The sequence below is a fragment of the Ammospiza caudacuta genome, chromosome 8 (assembly GCF_027887145.1).
Source record: "Ammospiza caudacuta isolate bAmmCau1 chromosome 8, bAmmCau1.pri, whole genome shotgun sequence".
Lineage (NCBI taxonomy): Eukaryota > Metazoa > Chordata > Aves > Passeriformes > Passerellidae > Ammospiza > Ammospiza caudacuta.
The window spans coordinates 8563497-8585346 of NC_080600.1; the positions used below are offsets into that span (position 1 = coordinate 8563497).

Sequence of the window (21850 nt, forward strand, 5' to 3'; positions counted from 1 at the left end):
AGGTACTTGAGAGAGTAGAATGATTCCATGGAACTTTCTAAATTAAAGCATACAACAGCTTGTCCCTGCAGCTCTGAAATTTTTTACTCAGAGTTTTGTTTCCCCCTCCTATCACTGTTCAGTGAGCGGTGAGCAAAAAGCAGCAGTAGTTTTCCTGCAGTGGTTTTCCTGCTGTGCACAGCTTTGCTAGCTCTGTTCTCATTTGTGTTACCATGTTGGTGATACAGTCAAAGGCAGGAAGATGCTTCAACACAATGTGTGAATATTTGGCTTTGTAGTTATTTTAGGAATTCACTATATCTGAAAGAAGTTTGCTGTTTGTTTAGTTTCCCTTAACATTTTTCATGTTATCCCACTGGTAATTATCTGCTGTCCTTGCAGTTACTGCAGATATGCAAATATGTTGTTTAATATTAAACCATCCTCACAGAAACTACAAATCTTAACACTACTGAGAGCAAACATCAGACATTTCTGTACAGATGGGCCTGAGCTCTCAGCATGTTTTGGCAGAGCTGGGCTTTTGATATGAATTGCAGGAGTTTTGTTATTTTTCTTTTCTAAATCAAGAAGCTACTAGTGAAAAGCAATTATTTCTAAATCTGGAACAGGCTCAGTAGTATTTGTGTGAAGGCTCTCTAGGGCAAGGCAGGTGAAACAAGAGGAGAGGGCTGTGCTAAGATGATGATGGTGGTGATGATGATGATGATGATGATGATGATGATGGTTCATCCTGGCTTGTGGAGGCTCAGGCAGCAGCACAAGCAGTGAGAGTTCAGCCCGAGCACACACAGCTGTGGAATATCCTGAGCTGGAAGGGACCCACAGGGATCATCAATACAAGCCCTGCACAGACCCCCCAACAATCCCACCCTGTGCATCCCTGGGAGTGTTATCCACTGGGGCTGTGCCCATTCCTTCGGGAACCTGGGCAGTGTCCAGCACCCTCTGGGGAAAGAACCTTTTCCTAAAATCCAGCCTAAACATCCCCTGACACAGCTCCAGCCATGCCCTGCATCCAGAGGAATCACAGGGAGCAGAGATTGGAGCTGCCCCAGGGATGGAAGGTGCCAGCCATGCTGAGCTCTGCCCTCAGTCTCCTCTGCTCCAGCTGAACAATCCAGCTGCCCTCAGCTGCTCCTTGTGTGGCCCCTCCAGCCCCATCCCCATCTTCTGTCCCTCCTTTGGGGGCTCCCTGACAGCTTTAAATCTTATCTAAAGCTGCCCCAGCCCAGAGCTGACAGGACAGTCCCCTCCCGGGCCTGGCTGGCGCTGCTGGGGTGATCCCCCAGGACAGGGATGTCCCTCCTGGCTCCAGGCACTGCTGGCTCAGATCCAGCTGGCCATCCACCAGCACTGCCAGATCCCTGCTGCCCTCTCAGTCCCCAGGGTGTCCCTGCCTCCAGGGCAAACCCAGTGCCCAGCTGTGAACACCTCTGCTCACTGGCAGACACTTGGAGAAAGAAGATGAAGGCACTGACGGACTTAATTGTGGTGGAGACACTTAGGAAGCTTTGCCTTCTCTTTGGATAGGGTAGATTATATCCTAGCCCTGCCTCTGACAGCCTGCATGTGCTTTGGGATAGGGTAGGTTGTATCCTAGCCCTGCATTGAGTCTGGATGTGCTTTGGGATAGGGCAGGTTGTATCCTAGCCCTGCATTGAGAGTCTGGGTGTGCTTTGGGACCCTTTGGATAGGGCAGGTTGTATCCTAGCCCTGCCTCTGACAGCCTGCATGTGCTTTGGGATCCTTTGGATAGGGCAGGTTGTATCCTAGCCCTGTCTCTGACAGTCTGGATGTGCTTTGGGATAGGGCAGGTTGTATCCTAACCTTCCCTCTGACAGTGTGGATGTGCTTTGGGACCCTCTGATTAGGTTAGGTTGTGTCCTAGCCTTGCCTGTGACAGTCTGGCTGTACTTTGGGATAGGGCAGGTTGTGTCCTAACCTTCCCTCTGACAGTCTACATGTGCTTTGGGAATCCTTTGGATAGGGCAGGTTGTATCCTAGCCCTGCCTGTGACAGTCTGGATGTGCTTTGGGATAGGGTAGTTGTATCCTAGCCTTCCCTCTCAGTCTGGATGTGCTTTGGGACCCTCTGGATAGGGGAGGTTGTATCCTAGCCCTGCCTCTGACAGTCTGCATGTGCTTTGGGCCCCTCTGGAGTGAGGATTTGCTGCAGTGCTAACTTGCATTTCTGGCACTGATAAGTTTGTTTAGGCAGTGACGTTTGGCATAGCACTCATTCCTGAGAGAGGATCCTTCTCACAAGCCCTCCTCAGACCTGACAGATCTCAGCAGTGGTTTTCCCCTGCTGACTGCTGCTAATTGCTGGAGTTCAGGTGGCTCTCAGAGAACAGAGCAGGAGCTCTGTTCCAGCTGATCAGACTGGTAAGATGGGAGTTTTTGGAGGGGTTGCACTGACTGCAGTGCCTCTTTCCTTCTTCTTAATTCCAGGTTTTGTAGATACCATGCTGTGTTAAGCTCTAGCCTAACAATTTTTCTCTGCTGTGGGCCATATTTCCATTGCAAGCTGTGCTGTGCTACTTTAAGGGCAGGAAATGATCTTAATTTGATTTGTCACCAAAAATCCCCTTTGCTTTTGTGAGGAAGTTGAGCTAAGTGCAAGATGTGAGCTGGAGCAGGGACAGCCACAGTTCTGAACACTGAAACTGTTCTGATACCTGAGCAGAGAACATGGCACAGACAGAGGAATTCCAGGCTTCCCTTCCCTGATTGTTCAGGAGCCTGGAAGCTGGAAACTGTGCCTCAGTCCTGGTCTTTCACTGAATTTAAGATCCCTGTACTTGCAGTAGGTGTTTGGTTGGATGCTCTGTGGCAGTGCTGCAGGAACTCATTTTGGATATTCCACTGGTGGCAAAGAGTTTCACCCTAAAAGGGTTTTAACCCTTTTAATCCATGGAAAACTGGCACTTTGGCCATATAAAGGCTTATGGGGTGATCTTGCTCGTGTTGTGTTTCCAGCTGTGGTGAGCTCTGATATTGCTGACATTTTTGTAATGTGCCTCTGGATTTATTCTGAAATTGCTGTCAGAGGAGGCTGAACTCTGATCCCACTGCACCTACTTTGCAGAGAGCAGCCAAAACAAAGATATGCATGCTGGAGTTCCTTGGAAAATTACTTCCTTTTCCTGCTTTTTTATGCACTGAAGTACAAATTGCCCCAGTTGTTGGTGGAGAGGGAGATAATCTATGATTAGAGACAGACCCATGTGCAAATTGAAATGGTAGTGTTGTGTAAATTAAAGGTACCATTAGGTGAATCCCTCTTTAAATCTCCTTTTCTGGCAAGTATTCTGTCAGTCCTTTATGTTTGTGTGTGGAAAAGTCCCCAAACCAGGATATTTTTATGAAGGGCTGTGCTGAGTGCATGTGAAGGTGGAGAAGTTCTTCTCAGCCCATTTAACAATTGCAGTGTTCTTGATTGAATGCTAATAAAGAATCAAGTGTTTGGGGCAAGAATTCTGTACAACTTCAAATAAACATAAACATTTCTCTCCTGACCTTTCTCTGTTTCATTTATTGCTGAATCAACTGCCAGAGGGCTTGGGAGGGACTGGGGAAAAGCGGGAAACCTGGAGGTCCCTCTGGTGGCTGATTCCTTTAGGAAAAATTTATCTTTTTAAAAGGTACTGTGAATACATTAATCTAAACATGAGCACGATGAAAGCTGTATAAAATATTCATCTAAAGTAGGTTTCTCTCTTTCTACAAGACAGATTTTGGTGTATCACTGCCCTGTAACCATGAAATTAAATGCTGCTTCTTTCAGCCTGGCTTTTTGCTTAGAAAACTAGTGTAGCAGGAGGCAGCTGTGTAATGTAAGGATGTTATTTTGGTGTGAAGAACTGGCTTTTCTTGAAATTGATTGAGTTTTTAAGTGTTAATATTTAAATGAATTGTTAGGGATAGTTGCTGGTTTTGAGGAGAAACTACTCTGAGTATGACATTCATGGCACTGAGTGGATGAAGATGAAATCTTGCTTGTTTCCTTAACCAGCTCGATATTAGATGCTACTTAATAGCTTCCATTATTAGAGATTATGCTCCATCAGAGTCATTATTTAAGACAGTTTTGCAATAAAGGTGTAGCAGGCTTCACAGGTGTGGCTAGGAATGCTCTGAGTAGAAAGACTCACTGCAGTCATGTCTCTCACCACGTTGTCTTCAACATTCCCCTTTGTAAATGCAAGCTTCTGTTTGACTCATGTGATGAGTCAAATATATTTTATTTTATTTTATTTTATTTTATTTTATTTTATTTTATTTTATTTTATTTTATTTTATTTTATTTTATTTTATTTTATTTTATTTTATTCCATTTTATTCCATTTTATTCCATTTTATTCCATTTTATTCCATTTTATTCCATTTTATTCTATTTTCCTCATATGCTGCATCATTAAAACAATATCAATATTTGCTCCCTTCTTTATTTTGCTAAAAACTGAGATTGCACTTTGTTCCAGAAAATAGAGGCCATTGTGCAGATGGCTGAAGGAGCATAAATATTTTGAGTTGTGCCCTGTAGGACAGATTTTGCAAAGGCTGTACACAGATTTCCAGAGGTACATGTGTGTGGACACACAAATCTTTTGTCACCTGCCTTTATTGACACTGCCACAGCTGTCCTGATAAACAACAACACCACAGTGTTTGGCCAAGCTAGAAGGCTGCCAAATCCAGCACTTGGAGCTGTCTGGCATGAAAATAAAATGCTGTTTGCACAATTCAGTCCATCTTGTTCATTGTGTCTGAGCTAAATTGTCTGCCTTCATTAATGACCCTCTCTTATTGCCTCCAAATTCAGAAATCTGAGGGGTATTTCCTAAAGATTTTATGTGTTCAGTGTCTTGGCAAATTTAAATCTAGTCCTTTAAGTCTGGCTTATTTTACTTTGAAGCCTAAGCCTTAAGTTTTCTTAATGCTAATTCACAGGGAATTTTAGCTGTGAGATGTCAGTGTAAAAAGCTGATTTTTAACAGGTACCTCACAGCTCTGAGTTTTTTTTTTTTTTAATAGGGTAACATAGGTAAATTGAAGAATAATGAGTGAGATTATCCCCATATTGTTCTATAAAAGAAAAGAAAAAAATCTCCAAACAACTGTGCCAAATGTGGACTGATTAGGAAGAGATGTCGGTTTTGAGTGCGTTTTCAATGGAAATTATCAACTTAACCTCAATTATGCCCTGCCTTCCCCTTAATCAGCTCTGTCCTGATTGTTTTTCCAGTAGTTTCAAAAACACTATTCCCTTTACCAATTAGGCTCTTCTTGCTCTGGATAAGACATTAATTTTTCTAGGAGTCTTTTGGGAAACCAACTTGACTGTGCTGAATGTCCCAAGAAGAATTCAGGTTTTGTTGAGTTCTGCTGAGTTTTTAATTTCATTTAATCCTTTTTACACTTAGTTCCATTTTAGATGGAGATGTTCTGTAACTTTTAAACCCTTCAGCTGTCTGCATCCATGGTAATTTTCTGTCCTCCTAAATGCTGCTTTCTCACTGTTTGGGTTCTTCTAGACTAGTTTTGGTACAGGATCTCTCTTGTAAATCAGCAAATTGCAGTGAAATACTGAAACCCTAAAAGAGCCATTTATTTAGACTTTGGATTGATCCCTGATTTTTGATTTGAGGGTCAGTTTTGTAGTCTAGGGTCTTTGCAGTCCCTGTTTGTCTTGAGAGGGGAATATTAACCACAGGTTTGAAGCTTTAGATTTCAAGTCTAACTTGGTACCTTGCTTTTTGGGATGGGGAAGATGTGGTGGCATTTCTGTATATTACTGCTTTCTCTTACTCTTATTGATTCTATTAATAATTCCTTCTCAACCTCTCTTTTACAGATTGAGGAAAGGCCAGAAAAAGACTTTGAGAAGGTAAGAAGGATCTTATCAATTATTCTGACAATAGTGCTTTGTTCATTCTTTTCCATGGGTACAGCTTGCCACGAGTGCACAGAAATCTCCAATAAAATCCATGGTGAGGCAAAAATTGGAATTTCTGGAGCCTTCTGCTGCGTTTTTGATTATGAACTTTTCAGCCCCTGCTTACTCAATGTTAAGTAGCTGACCTTCAACAGCAGTTGGCTGAAACTGCTTTAGGCTAAGCCACACAAACACTGTGTGTGTTTATTAGATCTTAATTATGAGACCTAAGTTATTTATGTAAAAATAAATAAATCATCATCATAAAAGAGGAGGCTGCTGCATTAACCCTGAGTACAGTCAAACAGTTCATGTGGCCACTGCTGCAGAGTAAATAAATATCCATAAAAGAGAGGAGCTTCCGCAGCTTCCACAGAATGTATTATTGCAAGTTTTGAAAATGTCTGGCAGGCTGATACAAGCCCCTAAAGACTTTCTCCAATTAAGAATTAACAGTTAGAAGCTAAATTATGCAAACTCCTATTGCAGTCTTATTTAAATACTTCTGATCCACTTTTTCTCATTATTTTCCCTTGTTAAATCTTGATTTTGATTTTTTTTACTTCTTGGAAAGTTTTATTTTAATCAGAAGCGCATCATTTAGAAGTGCAAGGATTGGTATAAAAAAAGAAAAGGGGAAAGCTACAAACCCATAATTTATGTGGAAAAGTGAGTTCTGAGCAGTTTATGTGTGTGTGATTGTAGGGAGCACGAACTGTCTCAAGTTTGTCAGCAGCTACCTTGGCCTCTCTGGGAGGCACTTCTTCACGGAGAGGCAGTGGGGACACGTCCATCTCAGCTGACACAGAGGCTTCCATCAGGGAAATCAAGGTGAGGAGTGCTCATCCCAGAATAAACCAGGGAATGTCCTTCAGGGGCAGTGAGTGGGCTGCTGGAAGGAGAAGCTGTGCTGGAGATGTGTCTCAGATGGGCCCTCTCGGCCTGGAGCAGGGAATGGGAGGAGGGTGGGGATAACACAGAGGAGAGGGCCTGGCACAGAGGGTGATCAGCACTGAAAGGGACAGAGGAGGGCTGGGACTGCTGGAGCCTTTGTACCTGGCTCTGTGCCTCATCCTTAACGCTGCAGATTCTGTTTTTTCCAGCCAAGAGAATCAGAATTAGCCCAAACCCCTGACCACGAAATCTGGTGGTGTGGCAAGGCCTCAGCTTAGGCTCAGAGCCCTTGAGGAGTGTGGGAGAGGTGTTGGGAGCAGCACCTTGAGCCCTGCTGGTCCCTGCCAGCTGCACCCTGCCCTTAGTGCTGTCACTGACCTTTGTCACCTCCCTCAGGACATCTATGAGCTAAAGGACCAGATTCAGGATGTAGAAGGCAAATACATGCAGGGGCTGAAAGAGCTGAAGGTACCGAGTGCTGTGTGGGCATTAACCCAGAGCTGCCCCTGCATGCTGTTCTCCTGGGAACCTAACTGGGTGCAGAGTGTCCCAATAACTGTGGCAGATTGTTCTGACTGGGGGGTTGTGGTGGGAAATGCTTCCAAGTGCTCCCTGAAAGGCTCCTGGTTGCCACTGCACGTGTTCTTTGCTGGTTTGCATTGTTTTTCTAGCAAATTAAAATTATTTGGGGTTTTTGAATATAGTTTCCTAATCCAGGAAATGATATAAAATATAAAATATATATAGCAAATTATAAAATATATATATAAATAATATCTATAAATAAAATATATAAAAGTAAATATATATGTAAAAATAAAATGTATATAGCAAATATACTATATAAAATATATATAGCAAATTATAAAATATATATAAAAATATCTATAAATAAAATATATAAAAGTAAATATATATGTAAAAATAAAATGTATATAGCAAATATACTATATAAAATATATGTAGCAAATTAAAATTATTTGGTGTTTTTCTAATATAGTTTCCTAATCCAGGAAACTATACAAAATATAAAATATATATAGCAAATTATAAAATATCTATAAATAATATATATAAATAGAATATATAAAAATAAATATATATATATAAATAAAATGTATATAGCAAATATACTATATAATATATGTATAGCAAATTATAAAATACCTATTAATAATATATATAAATAAAATATATAAAAATAAATAAATATATATTAAAAAAACATAAAATGTATATAGCAAATATACTACATAAAATATATATAGCAAATTATAAAATATATAAAAATAAATATATAGACATAAAAATATATAAATAAATATATAGAAATAAATAAATATATATCAAATATACTACATAATATATATAGCAAATTATAAAATGTATAAATAAAAATATAAAAATAAAATATATATAAATAAAATATATATGTATAAATGAATATATATATAAATAAAATGTATATATCAAATATACTATATAAAATATATATAGCAAATTAAAATTATTTGGTGTTTTTCTAATATAGTTTCCTAATCCAGGAAACTATATAAAATATAAAATATATATAGCAAATTATAAAATATATAGAAATAAATATATAGAAATAAATATAGAAATAAATATATAGAAATAAATAAATTGTATATAGCAAATATACTATATAATATATATATCAAATTATGAAATATATATACATAAAATATATAAAGAAAAATATATATAAATAAAATATATATAAATAAAATGTATGTAGCAAATATACTATATAAAATATATATAGCAAATTAAAATTATTTGGGGTTTTTTTATATAGTTTCCTAATCCAGTATTGGGAGATGAACTAGAACCCATCTCCTACAGTACTAAAAACAAATATGAGTTTAGAACCTTGTCTGTTTTTATTTTTATAAGGCCATGTGAGGTGTCATTTTGGTTTCCCCTTAAACAATTCTTGCAACAAAACTTCATTTATCAAAGCCACTTCATTTAACATGAAGAAGGAATGGTGAAGCTCTTACTGCTTCCATGAAGCCGTAAATACATTTTGTATAAACAAAATTTTATTTTGTTTATAAATACAACATAAATACAACAACCAACTTGTACATCCATGTTCTACCCACCTCCTAAGTGAGCAGTGACACAAGCTGTGGCTTTTTGGAAAAGGCAAATAGATAAATTCAACATTTGCCAGCATTAATTGCTGATTGTGTCATCAGCTCAGTGCTGACAGATGAAGGTGTTGCCATTTTAATTGAGTTTTATGAAAGCAGCAGTAGTTAATCCCTTTTTTGGTAAAATTTTGGTTTTCTTTGTGGTCACTGAGTAGCAGATAAAGCAAAATAATCACACTGCATAAAAATATTCAATCCATGTCCCTCAGACTGCCTTTTGGGGTGATTTGGACCTAAGCTGCACTGTTTGATGCTAAGACACCAAAAACATTGCATGCTGAAGGAGTGGAGCAGAACTTCCTTAACTTCTTCCTTGCATATACTTCCTTTCCAGCTCCTTTCTGGGCTTTCCAAATCCTGGTGCCTTTCCTGTGCTTGCCATTTCTCATCTGGAGCTGGAAAGTGCCCCAAAACACAGTCAAACATTTGGAACTGGACAAATTCATATCCTAAAAGAGAAATTATCTCATTTGTTAATAGAAATGTCAGTTAAACTCATTTAGATTTTGCCACTGTCATCCTTAGTTCTATTATCAGCTGGAAAAGGAAGTATATGAAATTCACCCCAACTTCAGTTGAAATAATTAAAATTACACAGGTTCCATGAGAAATTGTTTGATCTGTAAACTAAAATGTTGACACGTGTGTTCTCCTTGTTTGCACATTTACACTCCTTTGTTTACATGACTCTTTGTTTCTATAACTCTTATTTCTTTATTAAAATCAAGTAGGGCAAAGTTTGCATAAATGAAAAATTATGCTAATCTTTATTTGTTGTTATAAATGTCTCAGTATCTTATATTCAGGTCAAGCTGGCAGAAGGGGTTTTCTGGATACAGGGAATTGTATCTTAGAGAGTAAATTTGTAGAGAAGGGATGTGATATGGGAAATCACACATCAGGCCACAAAAGCTGCACCTTTCTCTGTCACAGTGAATCCTGAGTCAGTATTGAGGATTCCCACATTGCAAGGATCTCTGAAATTACTGTGAAGTGGCCGTGAAGCTGCCTGAATTTCAGGCTCAAATCATCCAAAGTGATTTTAATCAAGGCCAGTTCACCTTTAAAAATAAAAAAAAACAAAAAGCCAACTTGCCATCTTGAGCAGCAGCTTAGAGCTGCCAATGTGCAGGGGCAGGGGGAGGAGGGAGAAGGAGGGAGAGCAGGAAGGCAGGAGCTGCAGCAGCAGAGCTCAGGAAGCGCTGGATCCGTGCTGAGGTAAGGCTGCTTGCTTGGCACCACAACCCTGATGGGGACTGGGCAGGTTTTCCTCACCTTGGGACAGCTGGGAGCCTCCAGCACAGGATTTGTGCTGCTTTCCTGAGCAAATTTTGGTGCTTTATTTCCTCACTGAAGGTCTTGGTTGGCAAAGTGTCCTCCTTTATTTCTGGCTCTGACCGAGCTGCTTTTTCCCTGCAGGACTCTCTGGCTGAAGTTGAGGAGAAATACAAGAAGGCTATGGTGTCAAATGCTCAGCTGGACAATGAGAAAACCAATTTCATGTACCAAGTGGACACCCTGAAGGATGCACTCCTAGAGTTAGAGGAGCAGCTGGCAGAATCCAGGAGGCAATATGAAGAGAAAAGTAAAGTATGTAAAGAGCTCTGGCATGGGGAAAAAAGAGGGAGAGATTTGGAGGGGGGTAGAGATCTTTGGGAGGAGGCAGCTAAATTATTATTCAATATTTTGCATTACTGGTTTAATTAGTATTAAGTGAAATACCAATTTGTGGTCATACAAATGAGAATTTTCCCTAAGCTATTTCTGAAGAAGGGGAGAAAGGTTCTGGCTGGTAAAGGCTATATTGATATTATCACATCTCCTTTTATATTCCATCTCCAAAGTAAATTCATGGGGTTTGTCCATAGGGATTTCTGGAGCAGTTTTGCACACAAAGGTGCTGTCTCCAGGCAGCCTGTGGGAGGGTTGTGCAGGTCAGTGGTGGTTAAATGTGGAATTAAGTTTTACATTAATTCAGCAGCTGGCAGTGATTTGGTGTTAAATAATAAAACTGAGGCTTATGTTTTCAGAACTGCCTTCTTGTAGCTTGGGGCATTTCACTACACTCCACTTCAAAACACAGTTCCTGAAACATACTGTGTGGTTTTTTCTCTTTTTATTTAAAAGTCCAGCTAACTTTCAGTTCATGGCCATGTGGGAAGAGTGGGTTAAATTGCCATCCATTCATCTGTGCAGTCTGAAGGAGTGGAGTGTAAAAGCTCTTCAGCCTGCTGCTCAGCTTGTGAAATGGGCTAAATGATGTCTGCCACTTCTATATTTGGTGCAATAATAGCATCTTGGAAAAAGGACAAACTCGTTAAAAATTGCACTCTTGTGGGATTGTGATTAGAGGGATATTCATGAATTACATTGCAGTAAGCATTTTATTTGTGTTTGGGCTTATTTTCCTCTTTTTGATGGGATGCTATTTTTGATTAATATTAATCTTGTGAATATTTCATTATTCACAGGAATTTGAGAGGGAGAAGCACGCTCATAGCATATTGCAGTTTCAGTTCATGGAAATCAAAGAGGCTTTGAAGCAGAGAGAAGAAATGCTTGCAGTAAGTACCTGGTTTTTTCTTTTAATGGCTTCTTTGATTGGTACATTCCCAAGCAGCAGTAGAGTGGAGAATGTGAGGCTTGGAGAATTTTATTCCCTATTCAAATTTCTTATCAGAAGAAATATTAGTGCTTCAGGCCAAACAGGTTCAAATCTGACTAATGCAAATAGTACTTTCCTAAGTATTACCTTGTTCTTCCTAAGTATTGCATTTTGGACAGCTGTTTGTGGAGATGCAGAGGAAAATAACAGAACTGGAAAATACAAGAACAGTAACTTGTTTTAAGTGATGTTGTGGATAACAAGATAGTCTTCAGGAGCACAGGTTCAGTTGGGATTCAGGAACTGTGCATTGGAGTTATTCAATTACTTTAGCACCTGACTTTTTTCATTCTTTGGCATCACTGCAATCTTGGCCTTCCTTGTTAACCTGTTACCTGCTTTCTGTCTTCTTGTTTTGCTCCTGCCCCTCAGGAAATCCAACAGCTGCAACAGAAACAGCAGAGCTATGTCAGGGAAATTTCTGATCTCCAGGAGACAATAGAGTGGAAAGACAAAAAAATAGGGGTAGGACTTGTCAACTCCTGCAATGTGTTCCAAGTGACACTGGTCCTGCTTTTGTAAAAACCCTCTGTAGTGCCTTTGCTTGCTGTGGCTGTCCTATGGTGTTGCCAGTGTAGTAGCAAATAGCAAGTGTTGTCTTTGGCCAGTAGTACCTTAAAATCCAAGGAAAACCTAGCAGCTGCTCTGCTTTCAAACCAAGGGCAATTGATTTGCTGTGCTGCACCATTTGCATTTGCCATATGGGGAAAGGAAGTGCTATTTATAATGCAATTCCATCAGCACTGAGTTTTCTCTCGTTCAGATTCAATCTGCAGACTGAGCAGAAACTAGAGTGGGATAAATAGGTAATGGAGCTATTTATAGGAGGTTGGGATGAAAGTCTCCCTTGCTTCTCATCCCTTCCCACCACCTCATATCAAGGCCACATGGAAAGCCACTCTGGTTTTCTTTTCCAGCTGAACACTGAAAGGCTTCCTGAAGAAAGCAGGAGAAAGAAATCTGGCAGCTTGCCCGTGTTTGTGATGTCCAATAATTTGTAGCAGCTTGAAACTGAAAATTGCCTAATTTTTTTTTAATTGGTCTATTTGTACTTAGATAGAAATACTGGGAGGGGGAAGTTCAGTAGCAAAATATGCATTTGCACATGGTGCATCCCAGACTAAGGATGGCTTAATGGCAGCTTTCAAATTAATTCAAATGTAAAATAAAAAAACTCTTGAAATCCAGTCGGCCTATTTCCATGTCCACATGGGAATGACATGGAGTCTTCAGTGTGCATGCTGAAGCAATGTGGGTTTGGATCAGTTTGTCTAGCAGATAAGAATAAAAACTGGACCCTCATTTGAAGGATCCCCAGTGAAGAATTGGGCTCTGAATGTCTTTGGCAGGAATTCTTGGTTACTGAGGAAGCTTTCTTGGATTTGAGGTTTCTCTCTCTGTATGCAAACTCAGTCCTATAATCTGTAAACTCGACCTTTTTCATCTGTGTCCCTTCCATCCCCTGAATATCTTAAATCTGCTCATTCTTGTCTACATTTGCTTTTCATGGCCTTTACTTGTCTCCCTTCCTCCTTTCTTCACATCTGCTCTGTCTGTGTTGGGAACTCAGGCACTAGAGAGGCAGAAAGATTTCTTTGATTCCATAAGGAGTGAGCGGGATGACCTTAGAGACGAAGTGCTTGTGCTGAAGGAGCAACTGAAGGTATGCAAGAGGAATAAAATATATTTATATTCACCTGCTGACCTTTTTCCCCTGTACATTTGGGCAGAAATATTAGATCTAGCTCAGTAGCAGTAACTCAATTTTCATGTTGCCTATAAATTGCCATTTCAGGGATTTTCTGTATGAAGTCTTTTCCCCTGCTATTGATTGTGAGTTCTTAGTGTAGACTGGAGTATCAAAGTTGTTTTTGTAGGAGACACTTTTCTGAGAAACATCTTATGCAGATTTATGTTAAAAATTTAAAAAAAAAATCCAGCTGGGATCACATGCTTTCTGTCAGAATGGCTGAACTGAGAGCTGCAATATCTGTTCTCCTTCCTGACTCCCAGCCACGTTTAATGGAATGATTGAAGCAATTGTTTATTCAGAGTATCTTGGACAAGAGCACTTGACAGTCCTTCCCTTGCTGAGCAGCAGGCTCTAAAGCTTTGCTTTTGCTTCCCACAGAAACATGGAATAATCCCAGACTCTGATGTAGCCACCAACGGGGACACATCAGACATTCTGGATAACGAAGGACACTTGGATTCTCCCCGAAGTGCCCCAGGCACCACTCAGGCATTAAAGACAGGAGGGGAGGGCATGCTAGGTAAGTGCTGTGTGTCCTCTCAGCCCCTCCTGCCTGTCTGTCCTTCATTCATCCACCTCTGCTTGGACGGGGCAATTGTTGTTAGTGGGACAATTAACAGCACGCAGCATGCTCCTTGTCCAGTCACTCCCTGTGCATTTCCCTGCTTCCTTCGTGTTGATTAGCACTCCCAGTGTGTCCTGCAGCCTCCTCCAGCAGCAGACTGCACCTCCCCTGCAAGGTGACACAGGATGGGAATGCAAATAGGACATTACAGATAAGTAGCAGTCATTCACGTTGCCATTTACACTCTGAATTGGAAAATTGTCCCAGGGTAATCCTACTGCTGGTCAGTGTTTTTCAGCACATGATAATATTAAATATTCAGGAAAAAAAGGCATTTTAGTTTTCTATCAAGAGCTTGTATGTTGGTTCATTGATATCCCTGAGAACTGTGTCTGCTTGAACAACAGTGCTGGGCTCTGCCAAAGCACACCAAAGGATAAATTCTTTGTTCCTGTGCTATTGAACACTTAAAATTAACACTTCTGTGTTTTTACTTGTTACATTGACACTTCAATTACATCCTTTGAATTTGACAGCGTTAGGAAAGAGAAATCTGGTTGGCAAAACCTCTTTATGATTTTATGTGTTGAATTTATTAGAGAACTATTGTACTAGTGTAAGGAAATAAAGTAATATTTTTGCTTTGTTGGATTTTTTTTTTTGTTCTAAATGAACATACTAATAAATAGCTGCAGGCAGCCAGTTGTTGCAAGTGCAGGTTCTCTTGCTTTGAGCTTTTGGCTGCTTTTTCCTCACTCAGTTTCTGTGTGGAAACAATGTGGAACACCAAAAACCAAGGTAAGGGTGTATTTTTAAATGTAATATGTTTTCTACATCTCTTAATCCTGGGGTTTCTTTTTTCAGAATAGGTACAGCATAGACCCAAAACTAACAACACTATTGTTTTAATATCTGTTGCTTTTAAATATAAATTGAAGGAAAAGTGTTACAACAAAAATAACCTTCAAAAACCCACAGAAGTCTCCACCCCTTTGGGTGGCTGAAATAAGGGGCACAGGTTACCTGAGCTTTGATCTGTGTTGGGAGGTCTGAACAGCCAAACTATTCCCTTGCCAATCAGATTTTACATTCAGTGTCTGTCATCAGGCACTGATGATGCCTGTCTTGAGATTTTAAAAGCAAAATATTACTGAATAATCCTTCATGATTCCATTGTAATGGCATCAGACTCCTGCACGGATAGAGGGGTGTCAGGGTTAAGGCTGCAGAGAAAATTGCTGAGGAAGAGCAGTCCTTAGAGGTACATCTGCAGGTCTTGCTGTTAAATTGCACTGCTTCAACCAGCTGATCTCCTCTACCAGAGCTGTCATCCCCACAGCCAGGAGCAAAAATCTCCTCCCTTACCAAAACACGAGCCAGCACCTGAGACTTCTTGCTTTGAGAGGGTGGTGGTGAGTTTCACTGATCAAACCCCCTGGATCCTTACTAATTCAATTGCTGCTTTGCCTCACAAAATTGGCAAAAGCTGATCTTTTATTAACCTGCTCTTCTCATTCTGTCTTTCGGGTTTTGAGTGGGGAGGTAAGTGCTGTGGTGTGGCCCCCTCAACTTTCTCAATGGTCTTTTAGGCAAAGCCAAGGAAGTGGAGATGAAAAATGAGATTTTGGAGGATGTGGGGAAAAGAGAAATCTTGCAGAATTCTGAGCATGAGGAACACAAAGAGGAGTCTGAGGAGGAAGTACAGACATTGCATGCTGCTGAAAATGCAAAGGCAGAACAAATGGTTGAAGAACGGGACGCCCTGCCAGCAGTGCTGGTACCAGAGAGTAGGTTTGCAGAGCAAGCCCAAAGCCTCCCAGAACCTGTGTCAGGGAGCACTTCTTCAAACAGTGACAGTGACACAGATGGCTTGAGAAAGGTCACAGAGCCCAGGGGCACAGCAGCCCAGCAGCCTGAGAGTACACAGGCTGAACACCATGACTTGAGTGCAAGGACAAATGAGAACCTGGAGCTGGGCTCTCTGCAAAGCCACCCGATTTTTGAGACTCCTCAGGAAATGTTCTGTGACTCAGGCACAGAGCAGCAGCTGGGAGAAGCTGCACCCAGCCAGGAAGAACAAGAGGATCTTGAAACCAGCCATGCCCTGAGTGATGATGAAATGGATGAAGGGTCTGACAGTACAAGTGAGGGCAGTGAGTTGGTTTCTAACCAGGCAGGGCTACCTGAGGGAGCAGTGGCAGGCTTGCTTAGGGAAGAGGGAAATGTGGAGAGTTCCACTCCAGAGGAACCCCAGCACTCAGAAGAAAGTGCTGAAAACAAGGTTGCAAATGTCTTGGAGGAAAAGTTTGTTGACTGCACTGATGGGAGAAGTGATAAAACAGCAGGTGACAGAGTTGAAGAAGAAGATGAGGTTGGGAACACAGTTCAGGGTCAGCCGAGGGAAGATGAGTCTGTGGGTTTGGAGGGGACAGAGCCATGTGAAAGGGATGTCCCAGCAGAGCCACTTGGAAAGGAAGGTGGAGAACATCAGGCATTGATCCAGCCAGATTCTTCACAGGACAGTGCTTCAGCATCCCCAGAGGAACCAGGTACACAAGGTAAAACTGAAGATGAAACTGCTACAGCTGAGAAGAATGGACAGAAGGAAGAGCTGATGGAAGAGCTGGAGGAGTGTTCAGGTTCTGCTGGAACAGACAAGCAAGGTGTGGTGTCTGTGGAGGCAGGAGGCTCCATTCCTGAGGGAAAGGGAGGTGAGCTGCAGCAGGCACAGCCAGGAACAGAGGTTGGGGGAGAGGTGATCACTCAGGAAACCCATTCAGACCCAAGTCTTTTATATGATAAAGTTAAGGAGTCAGAATTGGAAACAGGAGATGAGGCTGGCGAAGGACAGGAAAGTAGGACAGAATGGGTAGAAGATCTGAATCCAAAGGCAGAGGTTCAAACAAGTTGGGGTAGTGAAGGAACAGCAGAAGGTGCAGAGGGAGAGGAAAATGTTCCTTTAGAGGGTGAAGAGCAGAAGGTGGTTAAACAAGTAGAAGGTGAATCTAAAGAGGAGTCAGGTGTAGGTGTTACTGTAACTACTGAAAACAAAGCCAGTAAAGAAACACTGAAAGAAAATAAGCGAGAGGTAGAGCTTGCAGACCACCCTGGTGGGGAATCTGCTTCTGAGGAAGGTGCAAATGATGCCCTGGAACAGAAACCTGTGCAGGATGAAAAGATTAGTGAACAAGTTAAATTGGAGGAAGGTGCAAATAATTCCCTGCCCCAGAAAGTTGTGCAGGATGAAAAGATTAGTGAAAAAGTTAAATTGGAGGAAGGTGTAAATGATTCCCTAGAACAGAAACCTGTGCAGGATGAAAACATTGGTGAACAGGTTAAGTTGGAGGAAGGGACAGATAATTCCCTGGCACATAAACTTGTGCAGAATGAAAACATTAGTGAACAAGTTAAATTGGAGGAAGGTGTAATTACCTCCCTGGAACAGAAGCCTTTGCAGGATGAAAACATTAATGAACAGGTTAAATTGGAGGAAGGAGTAAATAATTCCCTGCCCCAGAAAGCTGTGCAGGATGAAAACATTGGTGAACAAGTGAAATTGGAGGAAGGAGTAAATAATTCCCTGCCACAGAAAGCTGTGCAGGATGAAAAGATTAGTGACCAAGTTAAACTGGAGGAAGGTACAAATGATTCCCTGGAACAGAAAGCTGTGCAGGATGAAAATATTAGTGAACAAGTTAAACTGGAGGAAGGTGCAAATGATGCCCTGGAACAGAAACCTGGGCAGGATGAAAACATTGGTGAACAAGTAAAACTGGAGGAAGGTGTAATTACTTACCTGCCCCAGAAAGCTGTGCAGGATGAAAACATTAGTGAACAAGTTAAATTGGAGGAAGGTGCAAATGTTTCCCTGGCACAGAAGCCTGTGCAGGATGAAGACATTAGTGAACAAGTAAAAGTGCAAGAAGGTGCAAATAATTCCCTGCCACAGAAACCTGTGCAGGATGAAAACATTAGTGAACAAGTTAAATTGGAGGAAGGTGCAAATGATTCCCTGGCACAGAAACGTGTGCTGGATGACATTAGTGAACAAGTGAAAATGGAGGAAGATGTAAGCAATTCCCTGCCACAGAAATGTGTGCTGGATGACATTAGTGAACAAGTGAAAATGGAGGACCAAGCAGAGGAAAGCCTGGAAGATGATGGTGATGCATTTGATTTTGATGAAGAGTCAAATCAAATACTAGAATCTGATGGAAAATGTGATGGAGAGAAAGCTGATGCACAGGGAGAAGAGGGTGATGGAGCAAATGGTGCTGTTGAAAAAACTGCCCACACAGACAAAGCTGGAGAGGGAAGAGACAAAATGGAAACCAAAGATGCCTTGACCAAAGGTGGTGAAGCCCTGCAGCATAAGAAAGATGAGCCTGAAGAAACAGGATGCTTGCAAGGGGAAGCATTGGGGAAAGCTGATGAGGAGGAAGATGAAATCAAAGTATCAGATTCTAGTAAAGTGGGAAAATTCCAGGATCGAGATGTTTTGGAACAGGATTTGGAAAGTGCTTTCATTAAGAGGGCTGAAAGCAGGGAGGATCTGCAGGTTGGTAAAAGGAGTAAGGGCAGATCCAGAGATGACTGTACAATCTCCTGAGTTCAGAATCTCAAACCTGCACGAGTTCCATGCCCTGTGAGCAGTCCCAGGACACAAACATGCACTTTGCACAAGACATCAGACCTTGGAATACTCTTAGAGCTTTGTCTTTGTAGGTAACTCAGCATAAAGCACGGATGTGGTAACGATGCAAGTTTTAAGTTATTCACTGTTGTACCCAGCCACAAGAAATTGTGAGTGGGTTTAGTTTTGCTGTGTCTCAGGTTGAAAGCTTATCACCTGATGAGGAAGCTTCACAACTTGACTATTGAAACTATTTTATGCAATTAAAGTACCTCTAGTGTGGATAGCTGCTCCTGGGGAATTTCTATAGGAATTTTTTATTATTCTAGCCTAGTTGATCAAAATCATGAATGTACTTTGGGCCTTTGTGAACTTATGCACATTATGCTTACTTGTACTTAGATCTACAGCAAGTATATGAACTCTTGATGAAGGAACTCAGCAGATCAGCCATCACTGATGGTGAAACTTCTTTCAGAATGCTTAAAGCCTATGAACCAATCTCTTAATTTTTTTTTAATATGAAGAAAAAAAGATCTTTTCATTCCACCTTGTGTGTATTTCTTATATGGTCACATTCCAAAATATAGTTAGATCACTGTGAATCTGCTTAATCTGAGCACTTTGGAAGAGCAATACACAGTTTGGAGAAAGTACAAGAAGCAGATCTTAGTTTGATGAAAGGAATAAATATCTACATGTTTACTTCATTTAGGCACTTTGCACCACAATAGGCCTTTTACACCATGTCTCACATGGGGTTTTTATTTTTTTCCAGAGAAGGTGTCAATACACACTGTAATGTGTGCTTAGGTTTGCTATCAAGTACTGTCTAGATATGAATATATAAAAAAATATCTATTTTTCCAAGAAGATTTTTGTTTAAAATTGCATTTGCTTACTGCATTATATATTTTTTTTTTTTTTGCAAACTCTGATTCTGAAAGAATGTTTTTATCTCTGAAACAAATTGTATCTCTTTCCTTCTGGAAAGAAGATAACTTTGCATGTCTTAACTCTTGCTGGATATCAGACCAAAGATGACTGTTGTTTTGTGTACTAGCCCCCCTGTGCCTTTTGGAAAAGCTGGGTTGCTTTGAATTGCTGGCATAAATTAAGCTCTTGGATTCCCTTGCTGTATTTCCTCTTGCATCTCTGCTAGTGCTTGGGGGGAAGAGCATGTTTTGCATATATAAATATTCATTTATGTGTTAAGCAATGAATGTCCCAAGGGAATGCAGATCAAGGGGGGGTGTGGGCTATGGAAGGTTTTATTTGTGTTGATGTTACAAAGTTGTCAGAGCATAGACAGACTGCAAAATTTGAACTTGTATATCCAAATGTACTGCTGTATATAATTTAAATAAACATATTTTATACTTTAAAGCACCTGTCCAGAGCACTGTTTCTAAACCTGCACAAGGAGTTATTTAAACCTGTGTCATTTCAACACCGTTTTTCTGCAGCTTTTGTTCAGTTTATTGCCTTGTGCCACGTAGCTACAGGAGCCATCTCCCTAGGAGTGGGCAGCCTCGGGGTTTGAGCACCTTGAATATGTGATGGCACCTTAACTGTAGAGCTCTAACAGGTCTGTAACCCTGTAGCTCCTTTCATGTGGCTTCTCTCCAACTTACAGCAGATCCACCGTGGTTCCTGTAAGTATTGGCAGTTGTTCCTAAGGGTTTGCACTAGGTGCTAATCCAAAAAGTCATAGATCTTATAAGCATTTCTTATTAGCATGTAGCAGTGTTTATTTAAAGATTTAGCTCTGAGTAGTTCGTGTAATATTCTAAATAGTTCATTGAATAATAAATAAATTCAGTGAAAAGCGGTGTTTATTTAAAGATTTGGCTCTGCCATACTCTCAACAGTAATATATGGTTTAATGTTGGAAATGGGTTTTAATTGTTAAATAGATTTCAACAGATCATTAAATGTTCTTACCTGGCTTCACCTCTACTGTGGATGGATCTATCAGAGTTAAATTAGGCATTATATCCTCTATTTCTTATGAGTGCATTTCTGATTTTAACTAGTTTTTCCTCTTCAGAAAACTCAGCATCTTTAAGAGAATTCCTTTTTAAAGCAGAAACACCTCCAGTCTTACCTGTCCAAGCACCAGCTTTGATCCCACTCCCAGTGTAACTGGGAATAAGAACATGGAGAGGCTGTGCAGAGTAGCTGCTGTGCCAGAAATCCATCCTGGAATGTTGAAAATGAGTGTGTGTGTGACCCAAGTATGAAACTTCTGTCTTCCAGAATAACACCAAATGCTCACTGGGTTTTCTGGGCATCACCTAGTGGCACTTAAATGCTGTGGCCCAGGTTTGTGCATATCAGAGCTAGCCTGAAATGCTCTCAAAAGCAATATCTCAAGAAACTTACTTGATAAAAAAGGGAATAAATAGTGAAAAGGTATTGGCTTATATATTCTTTACTATAGAGAACAGTCCTCCTGTCCCCCTCAAAATCAGTACTGCAAGCCAGTGCTTCCAAATCCTGTGTTGTCCCTGGCAGTGCCCCTCTTCTGAGAAACACAGAAAAGCATTTTCTCATCATCCAAAATAAACTGACAGATCTGGAGAGGGAGTGTGGTGGTGTTTGCAAGGGTCCCAGGATGAGGGAAGAGATGAGAATCTTGACTCCATGTTTCAGAAGGCTGATTTATTATTTTATGATATAATATTAAAAGAAATTTATATACTAAAACTATACTAAAAGAATAGAAGAAAGTATTTCATCAGAAGGCTAGCAAGGAATAGAAAGGAATGGAATGATAATAAAATCTGGTGACTGAGCAGACAGTCTGAGCCAGCTGGGCTGTGATTGGCCATTAATTATAAACAACCACATGAGACCAATCACAGATGCACCTGTTGCATTCCACAGCAGCAGATAATCAATGTTTACATTTCATTTCTGAGGCCTCACAGCTTCTCGGGAGAAAAATCCTAGCAAAAGGATTTCTCATAAAAGATGTCTGTGACAAGGGAGTATTGCCCAAGCTGCTCTGATTCTTGCAGGTTGTTCTGAGTAGCTGCTTGGGGCTGGGATTCCATGGGATGTCTTTCCACCCTCCAAGAGCAGTTTACCCCTTTCATTTACATCAGGGTGTGTTACTCCCTGGGCCACACTTCATGTAAATCCTGCAGGTAAAACCAGCTGCTTCCCATCCCATGCTCCCCTCCAAGTGGAAACAGACCTGGAGGATCTGTGGCTG

General features: G+C 40.7%; 1 protein-coding gene across 4 annotated transcripts in view; it reads left to right on the forward strand.

Moving 5' to 3' along the window:
- The window catches only part of LRRFIP1 (LRR binding FLII interacting protein 1), a 108544-nt gene that overhangs the window by 77480 nt on the left and 9214 nt on the right, over positions 1-21850 (forward strand). For 2 of the 4 annotated variants that reach the window (XM_058810018.1, XM_058810019.1), the window contains 9 exons: positions 5860-5892; positions 6646-6771; positions 7231-7302; positions 10434-10604; positions 11486-11578; positions 12052-12144; positions 13250-13342; positions 13811-13952; positions 15587-19973. In XM_058810018.1, the coding sequence (XP_058666001.1) occupies positions 5860-5892; positions 6646-6771; positions 7231-7302; positions 10434-10604; positions 11486-11578; positions 12052-12144; positions 13250-13342; positions 13811-13952; positions 15587-18606 (3843 nt within the window). In that variant the 3' untranslated portion in view covers positions 18607-19973. Of the gene's footprint in view, positions 1-5859; positions 5893-6645; positions 6772-7230; positions 7303-10433; positions 10605-11485; positions 11579-12051; positions 12145-13249; positions 13343-13810; positions 13953-15586; positions 19974-21850 lie in introns of those variants that run through there. The other 2 variants (XM_058810020.1, XM_058810021.1) reach the window with 2 other exon arrangements.